This window comes from Gopherus flavomarginatus, chromosome 5 (genome assembly GCF_025201925.1).
Source record: "Gopherus flavomarginatus isolate rGopFla2 chromosome 5, rGopFla2.mat.asm, whole genome shotgun sequence".
Lineage (NCBI taxonomy): Eukaryota > Metazoa > Chordata > Testudines > Testudinidae > Gopherus > Gopherus flavomarginatus.
In genome coordinates, this window is record NC_066621.1 from 66,004,895 (window position 1) to 66,030,527 (window position 25,633).

At 41.4% G+C, this 25,633-nt stretch overlaps 2 protein-coding genes across 7 annotated transcripts in view; both read right to left on the bottom strand.

Moving 5' to 3' along the window:
* HIPK3 (homeodomain interacting protein kinase 3) overlaps positions 1 to 4,107 on the bottom strand; it is a 134,237-nt gene extending 130,130 nt beyond the window's left edge. For 2 of the 6 annotated variants that reach the window (XM_050955023.1, XM_050955019.1), the window contains exon 1: positions 3,858 to 4,107. Coding sequence is in view for 2 of the 6 variants with exons in the window: in XM_050955018.1 (XP_050810975.1) it covers positions 2,889 to 2,907 (19 nt within the window). In the remaining 4 variants the exon portion in view is untranslated. The other 4 variants (XM_050955020.1, XM_050955021.1, XM_050955018.1 and 1 more) reach the window with 4 other exon arrangements.
* Positions 4,108 to 25,107: 21,000 nt separating this feature from the next.
* Positions 25,108 to 25,633, bottom strand: part of LOC127052390 (uncharacterized) — a 40,135-nt gene continuing 39,609 nt past the window's right edge. Inside the window, exon 3 of the mRNA XM_050955988.1 lies at positions 25,108 to 25,216. Coding sequence (XP_050811945.1) covers positions 25,108 to 25,216 — 109 coding nt within the window. The remainder of the gene's footprint in view (positions 25,217 to 25,633) is intronic.

Below are 25,633 nucleotides of genomic sequence, written 5' to 3' on the forward strand. Positions count from 1 at the left end.
ACATTACCCATCTAAATGGCCACCACAAACCAAGGTGAAGAAACAGTACATATCAGAACACATTCTTCGATAAATTAACTTTAGGGCAATAATCTTAAATTCTCTTGTAACTGTGCAGCAGTCACAACAAGAGCTCCTCAGTGAATTCATCTTAAGGGGGATTACAAACCTACAGATGACTAGAAACACTTTCTTACACTGAAATATGAGTGCAATTTTATTAATCTCAACATGAAGTACATCATTGAAGAAGATTAATAGTCATTGCCATGTTTCATTTTTTCATGTTTGCTCATTAGACTATTCTACCTACCTTTACTACATTTACTGTAGTAGTATAAACACACATCAGGAAAAATAAGGTTGATAAACTCACACACGCACACCCCGTAACTTGTAGACTGTTTGACAAAACAGTGCAGATTAAAATGTAGAGGACTTTTAAATTTATACAATTTAACTTTATTTTGTGTTTGGTAGTATTTTTCATCCAAACTGCATACCCTCCATGCTTGATGGATCGTGTACACACACAACCACCAATAGTTACAGCTATTAATCAATATATTAGCTGAAAGTTAAATAGTACCAGATTTCTGAAACTGAAGTTTTTCAATCTGCATTTCACATTACTTCTGAAGTTCAGAAAAAATATGCCCAGCCAAGTGTAATCATATCATTGTCCCTGGCAGAAAGACTCATCAACTGAGAACTCTACAAGTGAGGGCAAACTTGTAATTTTTTTAAAAAACTTAAAAAATTTTTCAGAATAAATAAAAACATTTTATAATTTATCAGTATAGTGATAGCATGAAAAAAGAAAATTGTATTTTCATTTTTATTCTCTACACTAACATATTAAGGCCCCAAACCCACAAGCTAATACATGCAGGTGGACCCCTAGGAACATAAGTTTGAAGAATCAGATCCTAAGTTCACAATACATCTAGGGTGTGATTTTCAGAACCACTCAGCATTGGCCTAACTGGTAAAACTCCTATAGACTTTAATGAGAGTGGTATCAAGTCCACACACTAATCACACCTCTAAGTCATCACCTGTTGTTCCTTTAAAGCAGTCTAGTAAAACAAAACAAACACACTTGTCTAAAAATTCTCAAATCCTATTATAACTATGATTTTGCCCCCACAATTTCTTTACTTTGTATATTTGATATAACTTTGTTTTCCCTGTTTGTGTGGGGGGGTCTCTCACAAAAGAAAGATGACAGAAGATGACATCCAAATATAAGAAACCACAGAAGTTGGTGGAGAGGCTCAAGGCAGATGTAGCTCCTTAAACCACTTTTTTTTTTTCTAAATTAACCAGATTTCAAGGTGATGGAGTCTATCTAATTCTAAAATGTTTGCAAATATACAGAATCATATTAATACCACAAAGCACTAGTCATAACTTCTACTCAAATAAATCTATGAAGAAATAATTTACCAACATAACACCATGCCATGGGTGGAAAGCAAAATAGCATTACAATTGAAGTCTCCAACATTTAGCATAGTAAACAAGCATAACTAGTCCAGCAAATTCTTCTACGTGATTAGATAAATCTGATTTACCATATACTCACTGGCATGTTTAATATATGCTGAGATAATACAGTCATCAATATCATATCAATTTTCTCCATTTAAGTCATCTACAAAAAATTTACATATTGCTGTACTCTTTATTTGCAACCTCATCGTGCCACTTCATAATACAGTCCTGACCTATTTTTCAGCTGCTTAATTACTCTGCTGGCTGACACGCTTGTTAAAGTTAAGACAGTTTTTAGTTACAGTGTGTATTTCAAACATAGTTCCTCCTGTAACAATATTAATTTGCCAAAGGTCTCTATAAACGAAACCTCTGGAGACTAGCCAATATTTTTATTTTGCTCTCAAATCAGCTGGTCTGTTTGAACAGACACTGTGTGCAACTGGTGTAATGGTACGTGAAAGTAATATTGAGAGAATACAAAACTATATTTAACTCGAAGTCTTGTTACTAGAGACCTGCAACTTTAACATCTGTTACCCCCACACTAACAACGTACTTGGCCTGCATTTAAAGCTAATGATCAAAGCAAAAACATTTTAAAAATGGTATTTAAAAAACATTTAAGATCTGTTAAGTAAATTCAGAAGTCTTAGCTAAATCAAAATGTTCTAAGAATAACCTGCTGACCATAAGATGGAAGCAGTATACATTAGTTTCTGGCTTTCTCATTTTACAAATTAGATATTTTGCATCTAATAGCAAAAGAACCTCTACAAAAATCTTTTAAAAACACTACCTATAGCATTTCTAGCTCATTTAGGGCTTGATATAAAAGGAGTTATCAATATTTATATTACAAAGTTAACTAATCCATATGCAGTAGCTGATTTTTATGGTACAAGGATGATAAGACACTCAGCACCTAAAACCAAAATGGAGCTGGGATACAGAAATGACTCCATGGGGGGGAAGAGTTATAAAAAGTAACTGTGGAGTCTGCTCAAGTTTTGTTCAAACAAGAAACTGGTTGTTGTTTTTGAATAGTCAAATTATAAATACAAGAAGACATTATTAGCCTACCAGTACTTTAAAATCAAATGATTGATAAACATTCCCCTTTAAAAATAAGTGCCTTTGTGATAGGTCAACATAAAATAAAAAGCATCTGAAACCCTGAGAATTGCTAGTTTTGGCCACTCTCTAATCAAATGTTTAAAGTACAAAGCAGCAGCATATCCTATCTAATTTTTGTCAAGCTCCTATTTCGACTGATTATAACAGCCAAAGAATAGATATTTAAAAACAAAACTGTTCAAGAGCCAACACAACAACAAATAAGCATTTTCGAAACGAGCTCTTCATAATAAACAGATTAAATATACCGTCACCTGGGAACAGCAGCAACATTTCACAGAGTTTGAGAACACCATACAAGGACTAAACTAACACTTATTACTAATCATGGTGGGGGGGAGAAGAAGGGGGAAGAAACCGCAGCAACGTAAGTTCCAAAGGAGCTCCACTGAATTGCCATCAGTCCCACATACCATTTTAAATTATTCTTTTCCCCCTCGGAAATGGAAATAGACATACTCCTTCCCAAACTATATTTGCAAATTACCTCTGGGTCCCAAAGGGAAGCAGTAATCGCTGTAACAAGAGAAGCTCGGCAGCCACGCCTTCCTGCTGGCCTGACAAGTTGCAAAGGGAGGGTATCACATTTCTTCGATCACAACAACAATCACACACAGATCCTCCGGTTAGTTTTACACACGTCAGACAAACCCATCCAAAAGGAAATTGCAGAATGGGGCAAAGCCAGGGAAAAGAATAAAGGAAGGGGAAGCTTTTGGGCGTAAGAGAGAGGGAAGGGATGATAAAAGTGGAACAACGGGAAAACAGAAGGGAGACTCGGTGTAGGACCAAACTGCTTGTTTACCACTAGATTTTTCGAGGGAGCGTCACCTCCCTGGGCAAACTTCAGTGCCCGGGGAGCTGGAAGGGGAACTGCGCAGTGCGTGTGCGAGGTGGGGCACCGCCTGCCCCCGTCCCACGGCCTGGGGAAGAAGCTATAAGGGTAGGGGCAGCTCAGTCCATGGCTCAAAGTTTGTTAGCACCAGCGTCGTCACCCCCCTCCCCACGCCCTGACTCGGCTGCTCCCCGGCAGGAGGCGCCTTCGGGAGCAGCAGGCTCCGAGCTGCTACCACTCCCCAGAGACGGGGCAAGAAGCACGCGCGTCCTCTCTGGTCCAGATTCTCAGCTGCCACAGCCCCACCCCCAGCGGGGCATGCGGGGGGCTCGGCCCCGGCCCCGGCCCCGGCCCCAGGCAGAGAACAGCAGCCGGGTCTCCCCCTCACCTTCACAGGTTGGGCAGCGCGAGTGTCCGAGCTGCCGCCGCCGCCCTGGGCATGTCCGGGAGAGTCACGGGGAGGCGCCTCCCAAGCCGGGCTTAGCTCTTCGCGGCTGCTGCTCCTGCGGCTGCCGCCGGCGCCTCGGACGCTGCCATCTTGTCCTGGCGGCTGAGAGGAAGGAGCCCCAGCTCAGCCTGGTTAGTTCCCCAGGCCTCCGCCTCATCTTCCCGGGGAGGGACCCGGCCCTCCCCCGGCCGCTCCTCTCTCCGCCGGCGGCCTAGGCGCTGGGGCCCATGGTGCACGCGGAGGGGCCCGCGGGACTCGCTGCACGTCAGTCCCGCTTGGACACAGCTGGGCCCTCCCGAGCGGAGACTGGGCGAGCTCTAGGCCTCCGCCGCAGCGGCAGCGCCCCCGCCCGGGCCCTGCCTGCCGCCGCAATCGGAGCTGCTGCCCAGAGCGCCGGCCGTGACCCCCGCTCAGCCCCGCCGGGGGATCAGCCTTCTCGCCTGCTGCCCCAGTTCCCTTCTTCCGCGCCAACCCCTCTGCCAGGCTCCTCGCTGGAGCCAGGGAAGAGGCCCTTGCTCCCGCCCCTAGGAGACGGTTGAATCTTTCCCTTTTCCCCTCTTCGAGAGCCCCTTGTTCCCTCTGCAGCCCCCGGTGAGCCCTTGCCTGGAGGGGAAGCGCAAAATCAAACTCCCAGGTTCAGCCAGGGCCCTCCCCCGACGCAGTAACGCCTACATCTTCTAATCTAGCGCACTTTCTAGCTAGCTGGAGCTATTAAACCCCTTCACGAAGGGGAGTAAACATCACTGGCTCCATTTTACAGATGAGGAAACTGAGGCACGGGAAAATGCAATGACTTTCCTGAACTTGTGCGTCAGGTCAGTGGTGGAGCCAGGATTAGCACACAAGTCTCCTGGTTCCAGTCCTGTGTTCTTTGAAGTAGGTCACACAGGACAGGCTGAAATGCCAGTCTGATATCTACTGTTCATGTCCAGACTGCTGTGGGGTGGAGGAGGACAGATTTGTGCTGCCTGTGAACCCTTTAAGAAGCCCCTGACAAATCTGGGTACCTTCCCCTTTACCACAGTCCTAAATCTGGCACCTTTCCCATTCCCACTCTCTAGCTCACAGAAATAGAGCTGGGGCAAGGAACCCACTGATTTTTGGCTGGGGGGAAGTTTTTTGTTGTAACTTCATTTACATCAAAATGATACATTTGGTTAAAGCAGGAAGCATCAGTAGAATTACTTAATGTCTGGTCCATACGCACAGACTGTGGCAGGACACTTAACAGGAATGGCCCTGCAGAAGGTGGTAAGGACAAGGGATGGATTCTTGCAACTTACAAGCTCAGACAGGAAGAAGATGCAATTAACAGAAGGGTGTTCCTGGTTTGTTTAAACCAGCACTGCTGCTTTATAAGCTTCAAGCGTTCATGTTCTGTCAGAGACTTCTCATAGAAAGCAGCTCTCAGCAGCCAGGAGGGTCCACTGCCAATCACCAACTGCCTTGGAACCTTCTGGCTGCACTATTCCATCCCTTCCTAGTTAAATAGATCCCTGATGGCCAGAGAAAGAGAAGTTACTTACATTGTAGCATCTAGAGTTCTCTGAGATGTGTGGTCGCTGTCTGTATTCCACTGGTGGATTTGGATGTGCGCGTGCTCTAGGCACCTGAGACTGGAAGATTCTTACTAGCAGTGTCTATTAATCTGCACCTACATCCTTCTCGTGTTGCAAACCAAGAGTATGAGGGGCAGCATGGACAGACCCCTTCTCCAATTCCTTCACCACCACGAACCAAGGCAGAGGGGAAGGAGGAGAGGTAGCAGAATATAGATAGAGACCACACACCTCAAACTACTTCAGTTACTATAAGGTAAGGAACTTCTTTTTCTTTTTTTAGTACAGTGTCTATGTTCATTCCACTATGGGTGACTGACGAGCACAAAGGATGTCCGCTGTGGAGGCTTGTACTATAGCATAGTGTCTCATGAAGGTCTGAATGGAACGCCATGTAGTCACTTGGCTTATATCAAGGAGTGATGATGCTTGAAGCAATGCTACTGAAGGTGCTTGTGGTCTGGTAGAATGGATTCTCACCCCCTGTGCAGGAGGAAGATGTGTCAACTAATATCAGAGCAGGATGTAACTTGAAATCCACTTAAAAGTCTCTGACAGGAGATTGTTTGACCTCTCATTCATTCCACTAGGGAAACAAATAGTCCATGTGACTTCCACATAGATTTTGTTGTTTGCTGGTAAAAGACCAATGCACAGCAAGGAATGGAGTCTCTTATCCTCAACACTGGTATGAGACTTTTGGGGGGGGGGTATATTGGAGGTAGTTGTCTTATCTGATTTACGTGAAATTATTTTAGGAGTTAGTTTTTGATGAATAACAGGGCCCCTGTTTCCTGAGCAGTCCCTCATTGCCAGAGTTCCCTATGCAGCTACCTCCTTCTGTTCACTCTCTTTTTCTTCAGCGCCCCTTGTGTCTATACTGCAATTAAAAATCCACAGCTGGCCCGTGCCAGCTGACTCAGACTCATGCTATGGGGCTGTTTAACTGCAGCATACACATTCAGGCTCAGGCTGGAGCCTGGACTCTGGGACCCTGTGAGGAGGAGGGTCTCAGAGATTGGGATCCAGCCCAAATCCACATGACTACACTGCAATTAAACAGCCTCACAAGCCCAAGTCAGCTGGTATGCCCCAGCTGCCAGCGTTTAATTGCACTGTAGACATACCTTTAGAGACTCTCCAGTGTCTTTTTAGAAGTCCTGTTACCCTTCACTTGGGGCTGGTTTAGTGCCCGCAAACCATTTCACACAGTCCCACCAATTAAGTCCATCACTGCAATCCAAAGGTTCATACTGATTATTAGAGGTTATGCCATCCATACTAAGCTCTTCTACGAGCCTACTCTTCACAGGGTCATGTTTCATAGCTATGTCTCCCTGGAATTTAGCCTTCTAGCCTCTAACTTCCTTCTCTTACCAGTGTATTCCCTGTTCTGAGCGAAAAGACAGTCTATATACTGCCTTCCTCCAGAGAGCTCCTCCTGATCTGCTGGAAGACAGGGGAGGCCCTACCCTATCCTATGCTACATGGCTCCTGATCCTGAGCCTTTAAAGGAACAATGCCTTGGTGGTTTTCCCCATCTGACCACTTCCTCTCTTCCACTATCAGGGCATTTCCTGGGATCTTGTTCATTCAAACTCCCTGGAACAAGGTCTTCTGACCCTTCCACTCTTAACAGTATACCCTGTTACAGGGTCCAATTCCTATGAGACCTTCTCCTTATGAAATACTGTATACAATGGGTCACCTATCAGCGGTCTAAGTTTTTCTATGCTTCTGGCAGAAGTGATGGCCATTAAAATTGGTGATTGTCATCAATAAATGAGACAAACACATTCCTAATGGTTCAAACAGTGGTCTAGTTAATGTTAAGAATACCAAGATAAGATCCCAGGTTGGAGTTGGTTTGGTTATTGGCGGTAAGGTTCTAATTACACCTTTGAGAAAACATACCATCACCATGTGGGTGAAGATACTGTGGTTGTTAATTGAAGGGTGTCAGACACTGATTGCTGCCATCTGAACTTGCAGCAAGCTAAGGGAAAGGCCAGCAGACTTGAGGGTGAGGAAATAATCCATGATAGCAAAAATCCCCACTTTCTCTGGGGACATGTAATGATGCTTAGCCCAAACGGAGAATCTCTTCCACTTTGCTATATAGCATTTTCTAGTGGATTCTTTCCTGCCATGGTGAGGATGACTTGTCTTCTGAACATCTCTGTTCTAGGTTTGATGTCCATCCAAATACCAGCTATGAAGTAGAGAGCGTGGGGGATGTTGGACCTTGCCATGTCCTGGGTCAAGGACTCTGGAAAGATTTGGATGCTGACGGATGGACAGATTGACTGGTGAAGAAGGCTGGAAAATGGGAGTCATGAGAGTGATTATTGCTGTATTCTGTGGATCTTCTATAGGACTTGAGAAAAGAGTGGAATGAGTGGAAAGGTATCCATGAGATTAGCAGGGAAATGCCCCTAAAGCCCTGACCCAGAGTCCCTCTGGAGCAGTACCTTTTGCATTTCCTGATCACTTGGGATGCAAAGAGGTCCTAATACAGGGCTCTCCACTAAATTGTGTAACATCCTGTCATGGTCAGTCAATAAATGTCCAGCGAGGCTATCTGCTGAGAACTGTGTTTTCCCAGAAGTGAACTGCTGATAGGGTAGTCTCATGTTGAATCCCCCAGGTTCACAGACTGACTACTTCTATGTAGAGGGGAGTGGATCTTGCCCCTTCCTGCTGTTTGATGTAGAACACTGTAGTCCTGTTATCCAGCATCACTAGAATATGATGGGATCATATAACTGGCAAAAAAGCTTTGCAGGCTTTCTGGACAGCTCTCACTTCTACTAGGTTTATATACATTCTAGCCTCCTGAGAAGTCCATATGCTTTGTGCTGTATCCAGGTGGGCACCGTAAAAAGTAGGAATTCATCTGTGTTCAGCATTTTCTTTAGTGTGGGAGGGAGGGAGGAAGGGGACTTCCCACACACACACACATTCGTTGTTCATCTACCACTTTAGAGAACCCTTCAGTCTGGAGGGGGTCATTACTACTGTGTCCATTCTGTGTTTTCTTGGCACACAATCTGTTTGAAGCCAAGTTTATAGACAACAGAGATGAAACCTTGCAAAAGATGTCACGTGGGTGCGTGGTACTGTGCCCTGGTCTACACTATGAGTTTAGGTCGAATTTAGCAGCATTAGATCAATTTAACCCGGCACCCGTCCACACAACGAAGCCATTGTTGTCGACTTAAAGGGCTCTTAAAATCGATTTCTGTAGTTCTCTCTGACGAGGGGATTAGTGCTGAAATCAACCCTGCTCGGTTGAATTTTGGGTAGTGTGGATGCAATTCGATGGTATTGGCCTCCTGGAGCTATCCCAGAATGCTCCATTGTGACTGCTCTGGACAGCACTCTCAACTCAGATGCACTGGCCAGATAGACAGGAAAAGCCCCACAAACTTTTAAATCTCATTTCCTGTTTGCCCAGCATGGCAAGCTGATCAGCACAGGTGACCATGCAGAGCTCATCAGCACAGGTGACCATGGAGTCCCAGATCGCAAAAGAGCTCCAGCATAGACTGACTAAGAGGTACTGCTTCTGATCGATGTATGGGGAGATGAATCCATGCTATCCGAACTCTGTTCCAAAAGACGAAATGCCAGAATATTTGAAAAAATCTCCAAGGGCATGAAGGACAAAGGTTATAACAGGGACCCACAGCAGTGCCGCATGAAGCCTACCAAAGAACCAGAGAGGCAAACAGCCGCTCCAGGTCAGAATCCCAGACATGCCACTTCTATGATGAGTTGTATGCCATTCTAGGGGGTGCCCCTATAACTACCCAACCCCTGTGCTTCCCTCCTCCCTCACCCCTCCCGGGCTACCTTGGCAGTTATCCCCCCATTTGTGTGACGGATTAATAAAGAATGCAAGAATTTGAAACAACAATGATTTTATTGCCTCTGCACAAAATGGGGAGGGGAAGGTGGTTGGCTTACGGGGAAGTAGAGTGAACCAAGGGGGCGGGTTTTCATCAAGGAGAAACAAACAGAATTTTTACACTGTAGCGTGGCCAATCATGAAACTGGTTTTCAAAGCTTCTTTTATGCGCAACGTGCCCTGCTGTGCTCTTCTAACTGCCCTGGTGTCTGGCTGCATGTAATCAGCGGCCAGTCGATTTGCCTCAACTTCCCACCCCACCATAATTGTCTCCCCCTTACTCTCACAGATATTGTGGCACACACAGCAAGCAGTAAGAACAATGGGAATATTGGTTTCGCTGAGGTCTAACCAAGTCTCTAAACTGTGCCAGTGAGCTTTTAAATGTCCAAAGGCACATTCTACCACCATTATGCACTTGCTCAGCCTATAGTTGAACTGCTCCTTACTACTGTCCAGGCTTCATGAGCCATGGGAGCAAGGGGTAGGCTGGGGTAGGTGCGATCGCGCAGTGCTGCCGACTGGGAGAGCAGCCTGAGGCAGAAGCCTCCAGCCAGTATGATATTCCAGGCAGGACTGAATCTCCATTAGTGAAACTTAAAGAAGAGACGTCTTCCTATTTTTGTCCAGGCGCCCCCGACCAACCTCACTGAAGCTGGCCAGGAGCACCCATGTCTGCCCAGGCACCCCCAACCAATCTAACTGAGGTAGACCAGGAGCACCCACAGGACAATGACAACGGCTAGCAGTTGTATTGCACCGTCTGCCATCCTCAAGGCAAGGCAAGAGGATGCTGCTGTGTAACACTGCAGTACCGCATATGCCAACAGCACCCAGGAGACATATGGTGACAGTGAGCTGAGCGGGCTCCATGCTTCCTGTGGTATGTTGTCTGCATGGGTAACCCAGGAAAAAAGGCGAGAAACAATGTTTTGCTGTTGCTTTCGTGGAGGGAGGGGGTTCCTGATGACTTGTACCCAGAACCACCAGCGACAATGTTTTTGCCCCATCAGGCATTGGGAGCTCAACCCAGAATTCTAATGGGCGGTGGAGACTGCGGGAACTGTGGGATAGCTACGACAGTACAATGCTCTGAAAGTCGATGCTAGCCTTGGTACTGTGGATGCACACCACCAACTTTATGCACTCAGTGGGGACACACACAATCGACTGTATCAAATCGATTTCTAAAACATCAACTTCTATTAAATTGACCTGATTTCGTAGTGTAGACATACCCTATGTGACCCAAGAGGATAAGGCAGAAACAAACTGATGTCTGTGGACTCTTCTTGGTTGATTAAATTGTTCATTGACTGGAATCTGTCTAAGAGAAGATAAGTTTTTTCCCTGATAAGAGTCCAGAGTTGCTCTGATGAATTCTATAGTTTGTGTTGCAGACAAGATAGACTTTTCTAAATTCACACAGATTCCCAGTGATGCCAGAAGACTCAGCAGAGATTAAATTGATGTCAGAACTTTTGACCAGAACTTGCCTATCAAGGGTCAGTTGTCTTTGTAAGGAAAGACTATCGAGCTATTGCAACAGACACGTGCTGCCTCTACTGAGAATACCTTTGTAAATGTTTGGGACTGCTTGTGATATTTCCACCTCAATGCTGATATATATACCCAAGAAACAGGAAGGTTGCTGTTGAGTCTTTTATGCTGACTACACTACTAGCTACAGGTTTCAGGTTCAGGCAGGTACATTGTCAGCTAAGCCATGTCTCTGCTACCCATGCTACCATCCCCACACTACTCGTGCTAGTTCAATGTCAGGCACGTGGAATGCATGCATAAGACACCGTAGAATATACATAGAGACCAGCACTAGAAGAACCTACTGATCCCACTGTTAAAGTAACATCACCAAAACATTCACAAGTGAGAGCAAAGCAACATTTTTCCCAGGGTATGTCTATACTACGGGATTATTCCAATTTTACATAAACCAGTTTTGTAAAACAGATTGTATAAAGTCGAGGGCACGCGGCCACACTAAGCACATTAATTTGGTGGTGTGCGTCCATGTACTGAGGCTAGCGACGATTTCTGGAGCGTTGCACTGTGGGTAGCTATCCCATAGTTCCCGCAGTCTCCCCCGCCCATTGGAATTCTGAGTTGAGTTCCCAATGCATGATGGTGCAAAAACAGTGTCGTGGGTGATTCTGGGTAAATGTCATCACTCAATCCTTCCTCCGTGAAAGCAACGGCAGACAATCATTTCATGCCCTTTTTCCCTGGATTGCCCTGGCAGACGCCATAGCATGGCAACCATGGAGCCTGTTTTGCCTTTTGTCACTGTCACCATATACGTACTGGATGCTGCAGACAGAGGTGGTACTGCAGTTCTACACAGCAGCATTCATTTGCCTTTGCAAGGTAGCAGAGATGGTTACCATCCCTATTGCACTGTCTGCCATTGTAAATTGGCAATGAGATGACGGTTATCAATCATTTTGTACTGTTTGCAATTGGAAAGTGGCGATGACGGTTATCAATCATTTTGTACCGTCTGCTGCTGTCATGGGTGCTCCTGGCTGGCCTCGCTGAGGTTAGCCGGGGGTGGAGGGGGGCATGGACAAAAATGGGAATGACTCCCCAAGTCATTCCCTTCCTTATGTTTTGTCTAAAAATAGTCAGTCCTGCCTAGACTATGGGGCAAGTCTACTAGAGAGCCAGAGAGCACAGCCCCACAGATCCCGCAGAAATGATGAGCTGTATGCCATTCTAGGGGGTGCCCCTGCAACAACCCCACGCGTTGCTTCCCTCCTCCCATACCCCTCCTGGGCTACCGTGTCAGTGTCCCCTCATTCGTGTGATGAAGTAATAAAAAATGCAGGAATAAGAAACACTGACTTTTTAGGGAGATAAAATGAGGGGGAGGCAGCCTTCAGCTGCTATGATAGTCCATGCAGGACATTAAAGGGTGCGGGGGAGAGAAGCACAGAATCTTTTCTTTAGATAGGAAATGCGGGGGGGTAATGGAGCTCAGGCTCCAGTTGCTATGATGAGGACAGTTACCCAGCATTTTTTACCGTCTGCCAGGAATGACAGGAAGTCATTTCCATTTTTACCCAGGCGCCCCCGGCCAACCTCACTGAGGCCAACCAGGAGCACTCACGGGCTGATGATGGTTTTCCACCATTTTGCACCGTCTGCCATCAGGAAAGGAAGGGGAGGAGATGCTGCTGTTCAGCGCCGCAGCACCGCGTCTACCAGCAGCATGCAGTAGACATACGGTGACATTGAAAAATGGCAAGAAATGATTTTTTTCCCTTTTGTTTCATGGGGGGGAGAGGGAGGGGTAAATTGATGAGATATACCCTGAACCACCCCGGACAATGTTTTTGACCCTTCAGGCATTGGGAGCTCAGCCAAGATTGCAAATGCTTTTCGGAGACTGCGGGGACTGTGGGATAGCTGGAGTCCTCAGTCCCCCCTCCCTCCCTCCATGAGCGTCCATGTGATTCTTTGACTTTCCGTTACGCTTGTCACGCAGCACTGTGCTGAATGCCTGCTGTGGCCTCTGTCTGTCATAGCCTAGAGATTTTTTCAAATGCTTTGTCATTTCGTCTTCTGTAACGGAGCTCTGATAGAACAGATTTGTCTCCCCATACAGCGATCAGATCCAGTATCTCCCATACGGTCCATGCTGGAACTCTTTCTGGATTTGGGACTGCATCGCCACCCGTGTTGATCAGAGCTCCACGTTGGGCAAACAGGAAATGAAATTCAAAAGTTCGCGGGGCTTTTCCTGTCTACCTGGCCAGTGCATCCGAGTTCAGATGGCTTTCCAGAGCGGTCACAATGGTGCACTGTGGGATACTGCCCAGAGGCCAATACTGTCAATTTGCGGCCACACTAATCCTAATCCGACATGGCAATACCGATTTCAGTGCTACTCCTCTCGTCGGGGAGGAGTACAGAAATCGGTTTAAAGAACCCTTTATATCGATATAAAGGGCCTCGTTGTGTGGACGGGTGCAGGGTTAAATCAGTTTAACGCTGCTAAATTCGGTTTAAATGCGTAGTGTAGACCAGGCCCCACATGACAACAGCAGCATTTTTTCCTTGCTCTCACAGTTCCTGACACAATCACAGGAATGCATGCAGGAGGGATATTTTATCCCTCATACCACAATTCCTTGAAAATATCAGTGGCTGGCTGCAGGACTAGCCAACTGCTGCAAATTGGATTATTGACTCTGGTGGTAACACTCAGCCCACAAAGGGCAAAGAGGCAGTAAGAAGAGGCCACTGTTCCTCCAAATAACAGCCAACCCCAAGGTAAATCTTGGATTAGAGCAAGTAACTGAGTTTTACATACTTATGTTCCCTTTTTTCATTTAATGTAACCTGCAATCTATACATGTAACCAGTCTATGCAAACATGCATATCCTTTTACTCTTGTCTTCTCCCCACAACACACTCCATTTTATCTGCAACACCCTCATGCCTATTTATTTTTCAGAAAGGTACACCTGTTGTTGAAAATGAAGAACTTGAAAGCTGTAGATAAAAAACACAAGAATGCAAAGCCAAGCTCCCACATATTAACTACATAGGCTTTTGAATCTGCCATTAAGTACTGACACATTTTTACTAATTTACTTACTTTTTGAGCACCTGATTTATTAAAACTTTTTGACCGACTCAGTGTGAATGTGCTAACGCTTGATTGAAGCTGAATTGGCTGAGTGCAGATCTTCTAAAAATTTATAGTATCCTGAGTTCAGGTATCCTGAGTTCACTGTTTTTTTTTAACCTCAGTTTTCCACCATTTTGATGCCACTCATTGTGACATGACCTCCTACATAAACAGATTTGGAGTCAAAATCTGGATTTTAAATACTAGAAGAGAAGGAAGGAACTCAGGATTATAAAGCTCTGGGCTTACCTTTGAATGTTGGGTCAGTGATTTTGGCTAAGTGATGGAAAGTTTCCAAAGCTTCTCTGCATTGTTTTTCAATGTTGTCCTTACGTTGTTCCAGATTTTTGTTAATTAAATCATGCCATATTTCCACTCAAACTACAACAGTGTAATCATGAGTAAGTAATCTGTCAAGTCCCTCTGAAACCTTCTTCAATTGTTTTTTTTTTAAAACATTTATTGTGTAAAGTATATGCAATACTCCTTCAATTGTTTTTGTTTTTAACTTTATCGTGTAAAGGATATGCTGTGTTATGACTAAAGGCCTCCTTGTGTAAAGTGCAAATTTCATCATACTTGGGACAGCTGAACATAAATTCAAGACACAGGCTTCCTGAGAGTTCTCTTGAGTGTTATTGGGAAGCTGAAGCATCAAGCTCAGTGCTCATCTCAAGGTTTATCTGTTTGGGGCTTCCCTAAGAGAAGTAGATTGAGAGACTTGGAGTGATTGTTACAGGGGATTATTAATGTTCAGATTTTAATTAATTGTTATAGTGCTTTACTGTGCGGTTACATGGACTAAAGCATTTTGTGTCTAGGATATGTATTCTCTTGTGATTTCAGAATTGTTACAGGTATTTAGAGTTATGGTAGATGCCTTAGTATATTTGTGAGATTTTCTGAAGTGTTTAGCACTGGCCTAACTGCCTTAAAATATGGAAAGTCTGAATTAAATTATGGAAAGTTAATCTGCAATGGTGTGCACTTTGAATTAAGTTTTATAAGGGCCTAATTCCTGCTGAAATTTGACTTCAAAGGTTGTTGAGTTGGGCCAATGGTAATGACTTTTGAAAATCCCTCCCTTCATTGTGCTGAAATTGAGGTTGCAGACGCATCAGTGTATTGCCTGTATATTACTGTACCATTCAGGAATGGTAAAACAAATAAATAAAAAAGCAGAACATTTTAAACTAAGGTTGCACTTCCAAAGTAAACCACAATCATTCTCAGATAACTACAACCTTAATTCTGCACCACAGAGACAACTAAAATCAGTCATGCTCAAAACTTGCAGAAATAGCATTCCATTACATTGAACAGCCACCAGTAAGTGCAAGTAAAGTGGGCGTAGGGTTGCATTATGAGTTGGGCCCTACTAAACTTACTTCAAAGTGCACTCCATTGCAGATTCATTTTCCATACACGTCCAAAATTCTAGGTGCATACATTCTGTTGCTATGCACATAGGGAAAGCACTGTGCATTCTTAATTAAGAAATTACATAATTTATTTTCTTAAGGTATCTTAGCATTAAAGTTATTTGGAAAATACAAGGCTGCATACATTAGTTTGTCCCATTACTGTAGTGTCTACACTGGAGACATTTGCTAGGAAGGTTGGTAAATAAACAGTATATCAGAAAATAACCTTGAAGATCTCATAGGGTGGTGTTTATCTATTGGAAAGGAAAATGTACTGGGAATTACTAATGTTTCCTTGTTTTCAAAAACAGCATTATGGAAAGACAACACAATTGTAGTCTATAATGTTTTTGTCATAGTTGTCTATCAAGCAACAGCAAGCTTGCAGAAAATGAGGAACTTGAATGAAGTGTTAAGCATTGATGTCAAAGATTTCTTTTGTATTACAAAAGCAATCACTACAAAAATAACTTCCTCAGATGTGTATTTCTTAGACATTTGCCTTTTCAATATCCCTATTCTTTTAATTGTTGAGGACCAGAGTCGTTGAAAATGCCCAGTGGGACAACAACATTTCAAATAGACGATTGGCACCTTGCCAAATGTTACAGCATATTTCACACTGGAATATTGTAGAAATTTTATTTCTATGCATCTGTATCTTGTGTTAATATCACAGCAATGAGTACTGACTTCGCATGTTTTGTGTTTTACTGTGTTTTTAAATTGTTTTTTGTGATTTGAGCACACCTGCATTGGGGCTGTTGAAAATAGCAGGCCACTCACAGTGACCCAGAATTATTTAGAGCTGCTTAAATGCTTTGACTTGGCCAAGTATAAACTGATTATCTAATTTTGTAACTTGCTACTTTAAACTTTTTTATTTAAAGCCTTTTTGTGGTATCTATGTATCTAGATTTTTAGGATCCAGAGCCCATTGAGGTCAGTGAACCCTGCATCAAGCCCTTAATCTATGTCTGTTGCCCAACTGTACACGAGATAACACTTACCTACCTTACACTGGTGTTGTGAAGCTAAACCCATAAATATTTGTGAGGCATTCTGATACTATGGTAATGAGGGCCATAAGGAGCAGATAGAAAGACTTCTGAGGTATTACCATTCCTTTTTATTATTTTTACTCTGCTAAACAACGCAGGAAAAAATGTTTTCGTTAAAGAATAAATGGGGATGACAAAACATTGTCTCTCTCACCAACAGAAGTTGATCTAATAAAAGATATTACCTTACCTATCTTATCTAATATCCTGGGACCAACAGCTACGACACCACAGCATAAAACACTCAAATAACATTTTGAACAAAAATAGTCCATTTCCTACTGTGACCAGAGTCCCAGGGGAGCCAACTGAGGTCACTCAGTTAGGGTGAACTGCAAAGAATGGGGCAGACAATCCCCAAAGCTGGTGGATATTCCAATACTTAGATTTACAAAACCAGCACAAAACTGCTTCTATAATACCTCACTGGTTACCCAAAAGCCGTTCCCTTAAAGTAAGCCAGCCTTAGGCCTCCCCCCAGATACCCAAGTCAAATATTATGAGGATTACTGAAAATCTTATCATATAAGAAAGTTCTACCAATTCCAAAGAATCGGACACATTACCTCCCAGGTTAATGAATATTCCAGATCTTACCCAAATACATGCTTATGCCAATTCTTATTAATTAAACTAAATTTATTAAAAAAGAGAAGAGAGAGAGAGAGTATTGGTTAAAAGATCAGTGTACATACAGACATAAGTACAGTTCTTGAGATTAGATTAATAGTAGAGATGCTGCACTTTGTAGTTGCAAAGAGTTCTTTTAGCAATAGTCCATAGGTTATAGTCCAAAGTTCATATTCAGAGAGATCCAGTCAAGACTGGAGATCTCAGCTTTATAACTTCAGCTTCCCATGCATGAAGCATCAAGCAGATCTGAGATAAAAAAGATCAGGATCCAAGGGTCTTTTATACAGCTCGAGGCCTTCTTTGACAAATCAGAGTCCTTAGACGAACAATAGGCAATTACGGGGATTTTGAAGTAGATGTATTTCCTAAGCTTCACCAGTAATTAGCTACACAAATTATCATAAGGCAGTTTATCCATTAGGCAGTCTATCACAAACTTCAAAGAGACATATAGACAATGACATTATTTCACCTAAGATTAATCTACATGTTAATATTATCTTTTGATTTTTGAATCACTAGCTATAGTGACAAACAGGAACTGTCTGTTTACATGGCTAACATTCAACAAGATATGAGTACACACATGCAATTAGTATCCCCTTTAATTTCTAACAACATAGGTTTGCATTTCAAAGTTCTAGCCTATCTACCATGGAATGGCCCTAATTACCATTCATATACTTTTCTAACATGTCTCCAAAGATTGAATCTGGGTCATTTATCCTGCAGAATACTTAGCTTTTTCAGGGCACATGTCACATTTGTATAAGATTTGTTGCAATTATATAACAGTAGCAACAATGATTTGCATGGTCATATTTTAATTAGATAATGTCACACCTACTGTGTTCACATTACAATAAAGCCATCACAGTTGGCACTAAAGTCTACTTTTCTGGTAGTTAAAGCAAAGAGAATAAGGACAAAGTAATGGAGCTTGAACTACACTATCACCCTGACAGTGGTGCCTCCAGAACAGAACGGAGGCTCACTGGTGGGACAATATGGAAAAGCCTACACTGTTATTTCTTTAGCAGAAAATAGTACGGAAAAGATAGGTCATACCTTTCATGAGCATTCAGCTAACTCAAAACAATTCAAAAATTAATGCAAGAAAAAAATTAGAAAGCACCTCAGATAAGAACAAATTTAAATACTACTACTACTCAGCACTTGTACAGTATTTTGCAACTTCATAGTACTGTACAGACACATAGTCTTACAACACAGCTGTGATGTAGGTAAACAGGAATTATGCCCATTTTGTATGTGGAGAAACAGAGATAGAAAGGAGAAGTAACCCAAGGCAGTGCAATGAGAGAGTCAGGTTTAGAACTCAGGTTCTATAGACCATATTGCCACTTTAAAAAAACAAAAAATACAGCTATTTACCTACTCATATGAAATATGAGACTTTGTTTTACACACTAACTAGTGCTTTGAGCATTGGTCTACTAAACCCAGGGAGGGTTATGAGTTCAATCCTTGAGGGGGCCATTTAGGGATCTGAGGCAAAAATCTGTCTGGGGATTGGGCCTGCTTTGAGCAGGGGTTTGGACTAGATGACCTCCTGAGGTCCCTTCCAACCCTGATATTCTATGAAGTATGGAGTTTGTTGTTTAAAAATAATCAGTAAGAAAATCGACTCTGAGAAATATTACAAAGTTGGATGAAAATATTTTTACCTCAAAAAGCAAGCTAGAAAAGTACATGAGACTTTTTTCTAAGCAGGAGAGAAAACTGAATGATTAAATCAAATGTAAAGAAATTTTAGTATAACATCATTGTTGCTTTTGCAATTATTTTTTATAGAAATAATTGTAATTAATGCTATCTGGAAGTGTCTTCTGCATGTCACACAAAGCATGACTATAAATAGGAGTGCTCTCCAGTAATATTACTGACCCTCTTTTTTTTACTCATTGACTGATCACATTCTTTTTTTAGTTACTGACCCATAGCAAGATCCAGACAAGGAGACAAGTTAACACCACAACTGTTCCAACTGACCTCACTTTCCTAAATGTATTGTTCCTGAATGTGAATGTCATTAAAGTAGCTGGCATAGGCCAGTCAAATTTTTCAGTTAGAGCCTGATCATGTAAAATGTTATTCACGTGAGTAGTTTTTAGTGAGTTGTCCTGACTACTAGTGAGTAGTTTCACTGACTTCAATGAAACTACTCATGTGAGTAACAGTTTTCAAGAGTGGGCTCTTAGGCCTGATCCAAAGTCCACTGAAGTAAAAGGGAATCAGGTCCTTAGGAAGCACTGTCCTTTGCCATGTGGAAATCCTAGTTTGGGCAGATCTTGTAACCTGTTGGTCTGGTAGCAAAACAGTGATGTAAGGCACTTAATCCTCAGTGGGTATGAGTCACTCTTCAGTGCCCCTTGGTAACTGGTTTTACAATATAAGCACATTACAGCATTAGAATAGATACTAGAATAGTGCATATTCCGGGCACATAAATCATGTAAATTTATTTTGGAGGGAAAATGGGGCTAAATTGATACATTGCAAACCAAAATATGTAACATCTCTGTGAACCTATCTCTATGGATACATTTGAGAATGGGGAAATATATACTTTCTTATCTCAGAACATTTTAGGAACAGGAAATGGCATCTGGTCTAACATTCTCTGTTCCTTTTTCTTTTATTCTGACCTTTTTACTTTATCATCAGTCCCCTCATTCTCATGTGTATCTTAGCATTTGGATCTATCTGCACAGCAAAGTTTTCCATGTTGAGGCCCCGTGTTTTTAATATGAAAGGGTGTGATCCATTTTACAACATATTTGGGGTATGCCAAACTGTTATTGCCTTTACTTGTATAGACAAGGAAGCAAATCCAAAACGGGCAGTTGAAGGATTCCCCCATGGTGGTGAATCTCTGGGTGGTATAAAGACAGTCTAACCAGCTCTAAACAATCTGCTCCCGCCCCACCAAACAGCCAGAGTATTCTGTGTTCCAGTGATACAAGGCCTTTGCTCCTGGGACAAGTTAGATTACTTCTGAGGTTAACTTCTGCCAGGGGCTGAACCAATCCCAAACCTCCCATTGGATTGAGAAACCCCCCATGTCCCTTTCCCTCCTAATGTATGCCCTGAGAGTAACTGAGGATCTGGCGCTATAACATGATTACAATAGTTCAATACCATTCCCACACACAAAATACCCCTGCTATAATATGTTAGGGCCCTGACAGTAAATTTTGCTGTGTTGACACAGGCCCTTCTTGTTCAGCAGTTCTGTTTGAGACTACTTACACCAAGTTTTCTAATGTACTTGATGTTCCCAAGATGCTGAACTCCTTACTAGTGGTAGAATATATTACTATATATTACATAACACTATTCTATGTATTGACTTGTTTTTATAATTTTGAAAGGCTATGTAAAAGCTACCTCAAATTCACCCACCTTTTTTCCAATGAGATGTCATTAATGAAATATTAGTTAAAGAAAACTGCTAGGGCTTCCCATTACAATTCTGTAGACTCTCCTTTTGGCAGAAGCAAAAACAGGAAAGATTTAATCACACAAGTTATGAAGCCAGGAGACTGACTTGCAAATGCTTAAAAGAAAAACATTTCTATTTATAGTAACGAGCATATTTTCCTTTAAATTCTTGTTTATTCTGAGTTACAAATGTTTTTAAAATACATTTTTCCAATATGTTACAAGATACCAGACAAGATTCACAGAACGGGTTTGTGTTTATGTTTTGTTAATAATGTTCATGTTCCAAACCAACAAGAGTCTGATTCCATTCCAAGGGGAAACGTGATGTTCAACAGCAGTTTAATGAATTGTTTTGACAGAGTGAAATACACCATGTCCACTCTTAGTAATGAGACATTTGGCAAAAAGTATCACATCACAAGAACAATAGCAGCAGATGTCATGACAGTCCACAAAATTCTTTAACCTCTATGCAATATCCCTTTAAACAATGGAGGGGAAGCTAGGATTACATTTCTTCCTTGGCTAACTGATTTTTTCCCTAATATTTTAGGTTTATAAAGTGTAGAGGGATTTCACTACTTTTGGGGAAGAATTAATTCAAGTAGTATTTTTGAAGTTGCTGATAATTTTTTACATCCTGTTAATAGTAACACGTAACTGCTTAACTCTTTTTTTTTTAACATAGATTTAGATGTACAGAAACATTTTCTGGACTAAACAACTAATTTTTAAAATATATTAGAAGATCATAACACCACCATTTAGTGGTATCTGTGAAAGCAATGTTATATCTATGTAACACGATCTAAATTTTTATGGCAGAGTCAGGAAATATGGTTGGGTGCCTTTCTTTTTTATACTTTGATTTAATTAGTGCTCGCTATCTGGCATTTATAAAGTGTGTGCCACATCGTATGTACAGTATGTGGTGTTTGACTCTAACACAAGATAGCAAAGCAGCAGTGAAAAGTAAAATGGCAAATTTGTATTCATAAGTAACCATTTAGTTTGATGTTACTTGATGCTCAATGCTAAAATAAATGAGAATAGGTTACAATAGGTGAGGAAATGAATGTATTATCTAACATGGATACATTGGATACAACAGTGAAGGCTATGTAAGAGGCTATAGTGGGATTTTATTTAAATTGTATATGCAACAACTTTGATTATCAATCTCAACACTCCACAATAACAATCAAATCATCCTACTGCTGCTGCTTGTGAGAGGGGATGGGAAACAACTGGAAAATTAACGTCAGGAGACAGAAGCACAAGAGCAGTCCCGTAAAATTATCTTCAGTTTATATGTGATATAGAGTTCTAGTTTTGAAAAAAATAAAAAAACAGAAAAATTGGGATTATTGCAAAGATACTATTTAAAGCCACAAATGCTGCCAAATTGACCTTCAAATATTTATGCTTAGACATCAGACCAGTTACAGTTCTCTCCTCAAAAAAGATTGCTTCCATAATAATACAACAATGTAAACTATTACAGAAATAATGTAGCTCTGCTGGACTAAGAGGGGGAAAAAACGTGGACTGCCACTCAGTAATTGAAAACTAATTTTGTCTTTTACCAACTTAAATAACAAACATGCACTTTCAGATTTACAGATTTCTCTCTAAACTAGATTCTAAATCAGTAACAAAAATACACATCCAAGAGTCAAAGGCCTGGAACATTAAGCTGCTTTGGCATTCAGTACAATTTCACAAATGTTAAACACTGTATGTAGTACACTAGGTCCTTCACAACAATATGTATACCATTTCTCATAAAATAGCATTTTACACGTCTGGATATTTCTTCAAAATGCCCCTGTTGTCTGGAAAAGGTTATGTATGATATCAAGAGAGAAGAGATCAAAAGAAGACATGATATATTAACAGCCATGTATGTGAAATACATTGGAATGTCTTAAGTAACTCAAAGGAGTAGTTTCAGAGAACAGCTTCAAATCCCTGGGTCTTCCCTGCACACGCATTTGGACAGGAGAGAAAACATTATTAACACAGTAGTTGTGGACTTTCCAATCTATTGCTTCTTATACATTTAAAGTAACGTATCACCTGCTTGAAGATTTTAAACTATTATTTAATTTGTTTTAGAGCATTACAAACATTTGGTATACGTGTACATAAGGTTTTAGTATTGACTTTATTAGTTTATTTTATATGTTAAATTAATATATTAAAAATTGATGCAACACATTTTTTTAAAAGGCAGGGTCATGTAAGGAGGCTTAACTGAATTTAGTTAGTAAGTGGAAACATCACTTGGAGAGTGGCCTCAGTGGGAGATTTGCATCTGAAAGTACTGAAGGTTTCCCCATACTACAGATGTACCACATTGATACAATGGGTCAGTTTTCAGCAGTTTCCATGGCAACAGCTGTGAGCAATGCACACATAATACTACATACAGCAGAGAATTGTCAATGTGCCCAATATGTGACACAGGAAATCTTTTTTCTTATTTGCCATTTCTTCTCTTCTCTTTACACTTTTCATACAATCCCTCTAGACATCCTGTTTCCTGATAGGTTTTTAATGATGCAACAAGGATTACTGTTATCTTTAACAACATTATTATCCATTAACTATAGATTTGAGAACAAGCCAGTGGATTAACAGTCATGTGGTTTGAGCCAAGTTCAGGTATAACTTGTATCTTGATTTTAATAAGGCTTTTCACATAGTCCCACATAACATTCCCATAAGCAAACTAGGGAAATGTGGGCTAGATGAAATAACTATAAGGTGGGTGAAAAACTGGTTCAGAGACCCTACTCAGGTAGTTATCAATGATTTTCAGTTAAACTGGGAGAACCTCACAAAGGTCTGTTCTAGGAAAATATTAAATATTTTCATTAATGACTTGGATAATGGAGTGGAGAGCATGCTTATAAAATCTGCAGATGACATCAAATTGGGCAGAATTGTAAACACTTCAGAGGACAGGATTAGAATTCAGAGCAACCCTTGACAATTGGAGAATTGGTCTGAAATCAACATGATGAAATTCAATAAAGACAAGTGCAAAGTACTACACTTAGGAAGAAAAAATCAAATGTTTAACTACAAAATGGTGAATAACTGGCTAAATTAAAAGGATCTGAAGGTTTTAGTGGATCACAAATTGAATGGGAGTCAACAAGATGATGCACTTGCAAAAAAAAAAGACTAATATCATTCCAGGGTGTATTAACAGGTGTGTTGTATGTAAGACCTAGGAGGCAATTGTCCTGCTCTACTTGTTACTGGTGCGGCCTCAGATGGAGTACTTTGTCCATTTCTGGGGGTCACACTTCAAGAAAGAAGTGGACAAATTAGAGAGAATCCAGAGGAGAGCAACAAAAATGACAAAAGGTTTAGAAAACCTGACCTTTGAGGAAAGGTTAAAAAAACTGGACGTTTCCTCCAACAAAAAGATGGTGGGGAGGGGACTGACAAGTCTTAAAATATGTTAAGGGTTGTTACAAAGAGGACAATGATCAATTTTTCTCCATGTCCACTGAAGGTAGGACAAGTGGTAATCAACTTAATCTGCAGCAAGAGAGATTTAGGTTAGATATTGGAAAAACTTCCTAACTAAACTGGAATAGGCTTCCACGGGAGATTCTGGAATTTTTGTCACTTGAGGTTTTTAAGAACAGGTTAGACAAACACCTTTTAGGGAGGGTCTAAATATACTTGGGCCTACATCACCATAGGGGGCTGAACTAGATGACCTCTCAAGGTGCATTCCAGCCCTACATTTCTATGATCCTATGATAACTCAAGTCTCTTACTTTCTGAGATGAGACAGTAACATTATCTGTCTACAAAAGGGGGTTAATAGATAGCTGTTCACAATATAAATAACCTGGCAATATTAACTATATGTTTATTATTATTTATTTGTATAAGCATAGCACCTAGGAATCCCAGTCATAGACAAGGACTCTATGGTGCTAGGTGTTGTACAAAAAGATGGTCCCTGCCTCCAAAGAGCTTACAATTTAAGTATAAGACAAGAGATGGATACAGGAAGACAGATGGGGGAGTACAAGGAATGAATCAATGAGACAATGCTGGTCAGCATAATAGGTAATTCTGGTATCAGCGCACCAGCACCCTGTCTCACAAGTCCTTAAGACCAGAAGGTAGTTTGCTCCAGGGTTTGTATGCTCCAGGGTTATTTAGTATTTTATGGATCTCTAATTTTTTTCCTTCCCTGAATGATGAAATAAAAACACTGAGAACCTTAGAGAAATGTGCAACACTGCAGAAAACACTGGAGGTAAAAACTTGCACTGACATCAATGGGAGTTTTGCCATTGATTTCAATGGAGTCAGGATTTCACCCGTTGCCTCCTTTTTCTCTATAAACAGACTTTCCATTCTGACACTGATCATAGGTAAATGCTTGAAAAATATACCCTGAGAACTAAACTCACTAACCAAAGTATAAAATGATGGCCCCTAACAGCTACCCTTCACCTACAAGTAGGCTGTTACTAATGCTAACAGTTCCATACACATTCAGATGGTTGGCAGAAGCACTAAGTTGGCAGCCAGTAGGCAGTAATTCTGCAGACCTACAAAAGAAATAATTTAAACATACACGATTTCTGAAATTGCAACTACAAATACCTGATTGGGATCCCAGCTGCCTTTAATAGGGTAGACTCAATGTTTCCCCTTTAGCGGACACAAAAAACATGAAACTCTCTCCAAATTTGCATTATGACAGCTACTGACTTGTGCGTTTAGAAAGAGTATAAAAGATTTTTCTTTTAAAATACAAAAATCTTTGCTAATAATTATTCTTACCAATCTTATCAAATGTTATTCTGAGTATTTAATTGCATTTCTTCAATACTCACAGAGAGAATTCATCTACTGTATTAGAAACTAAAAACTACTTCACAGCAGGGCATGTGTTTTTTCATCCATCTTTTATGAAATAGTTGTATCTATTACATACTGTGGGAAAGGTTGATTTATCTGCTAAT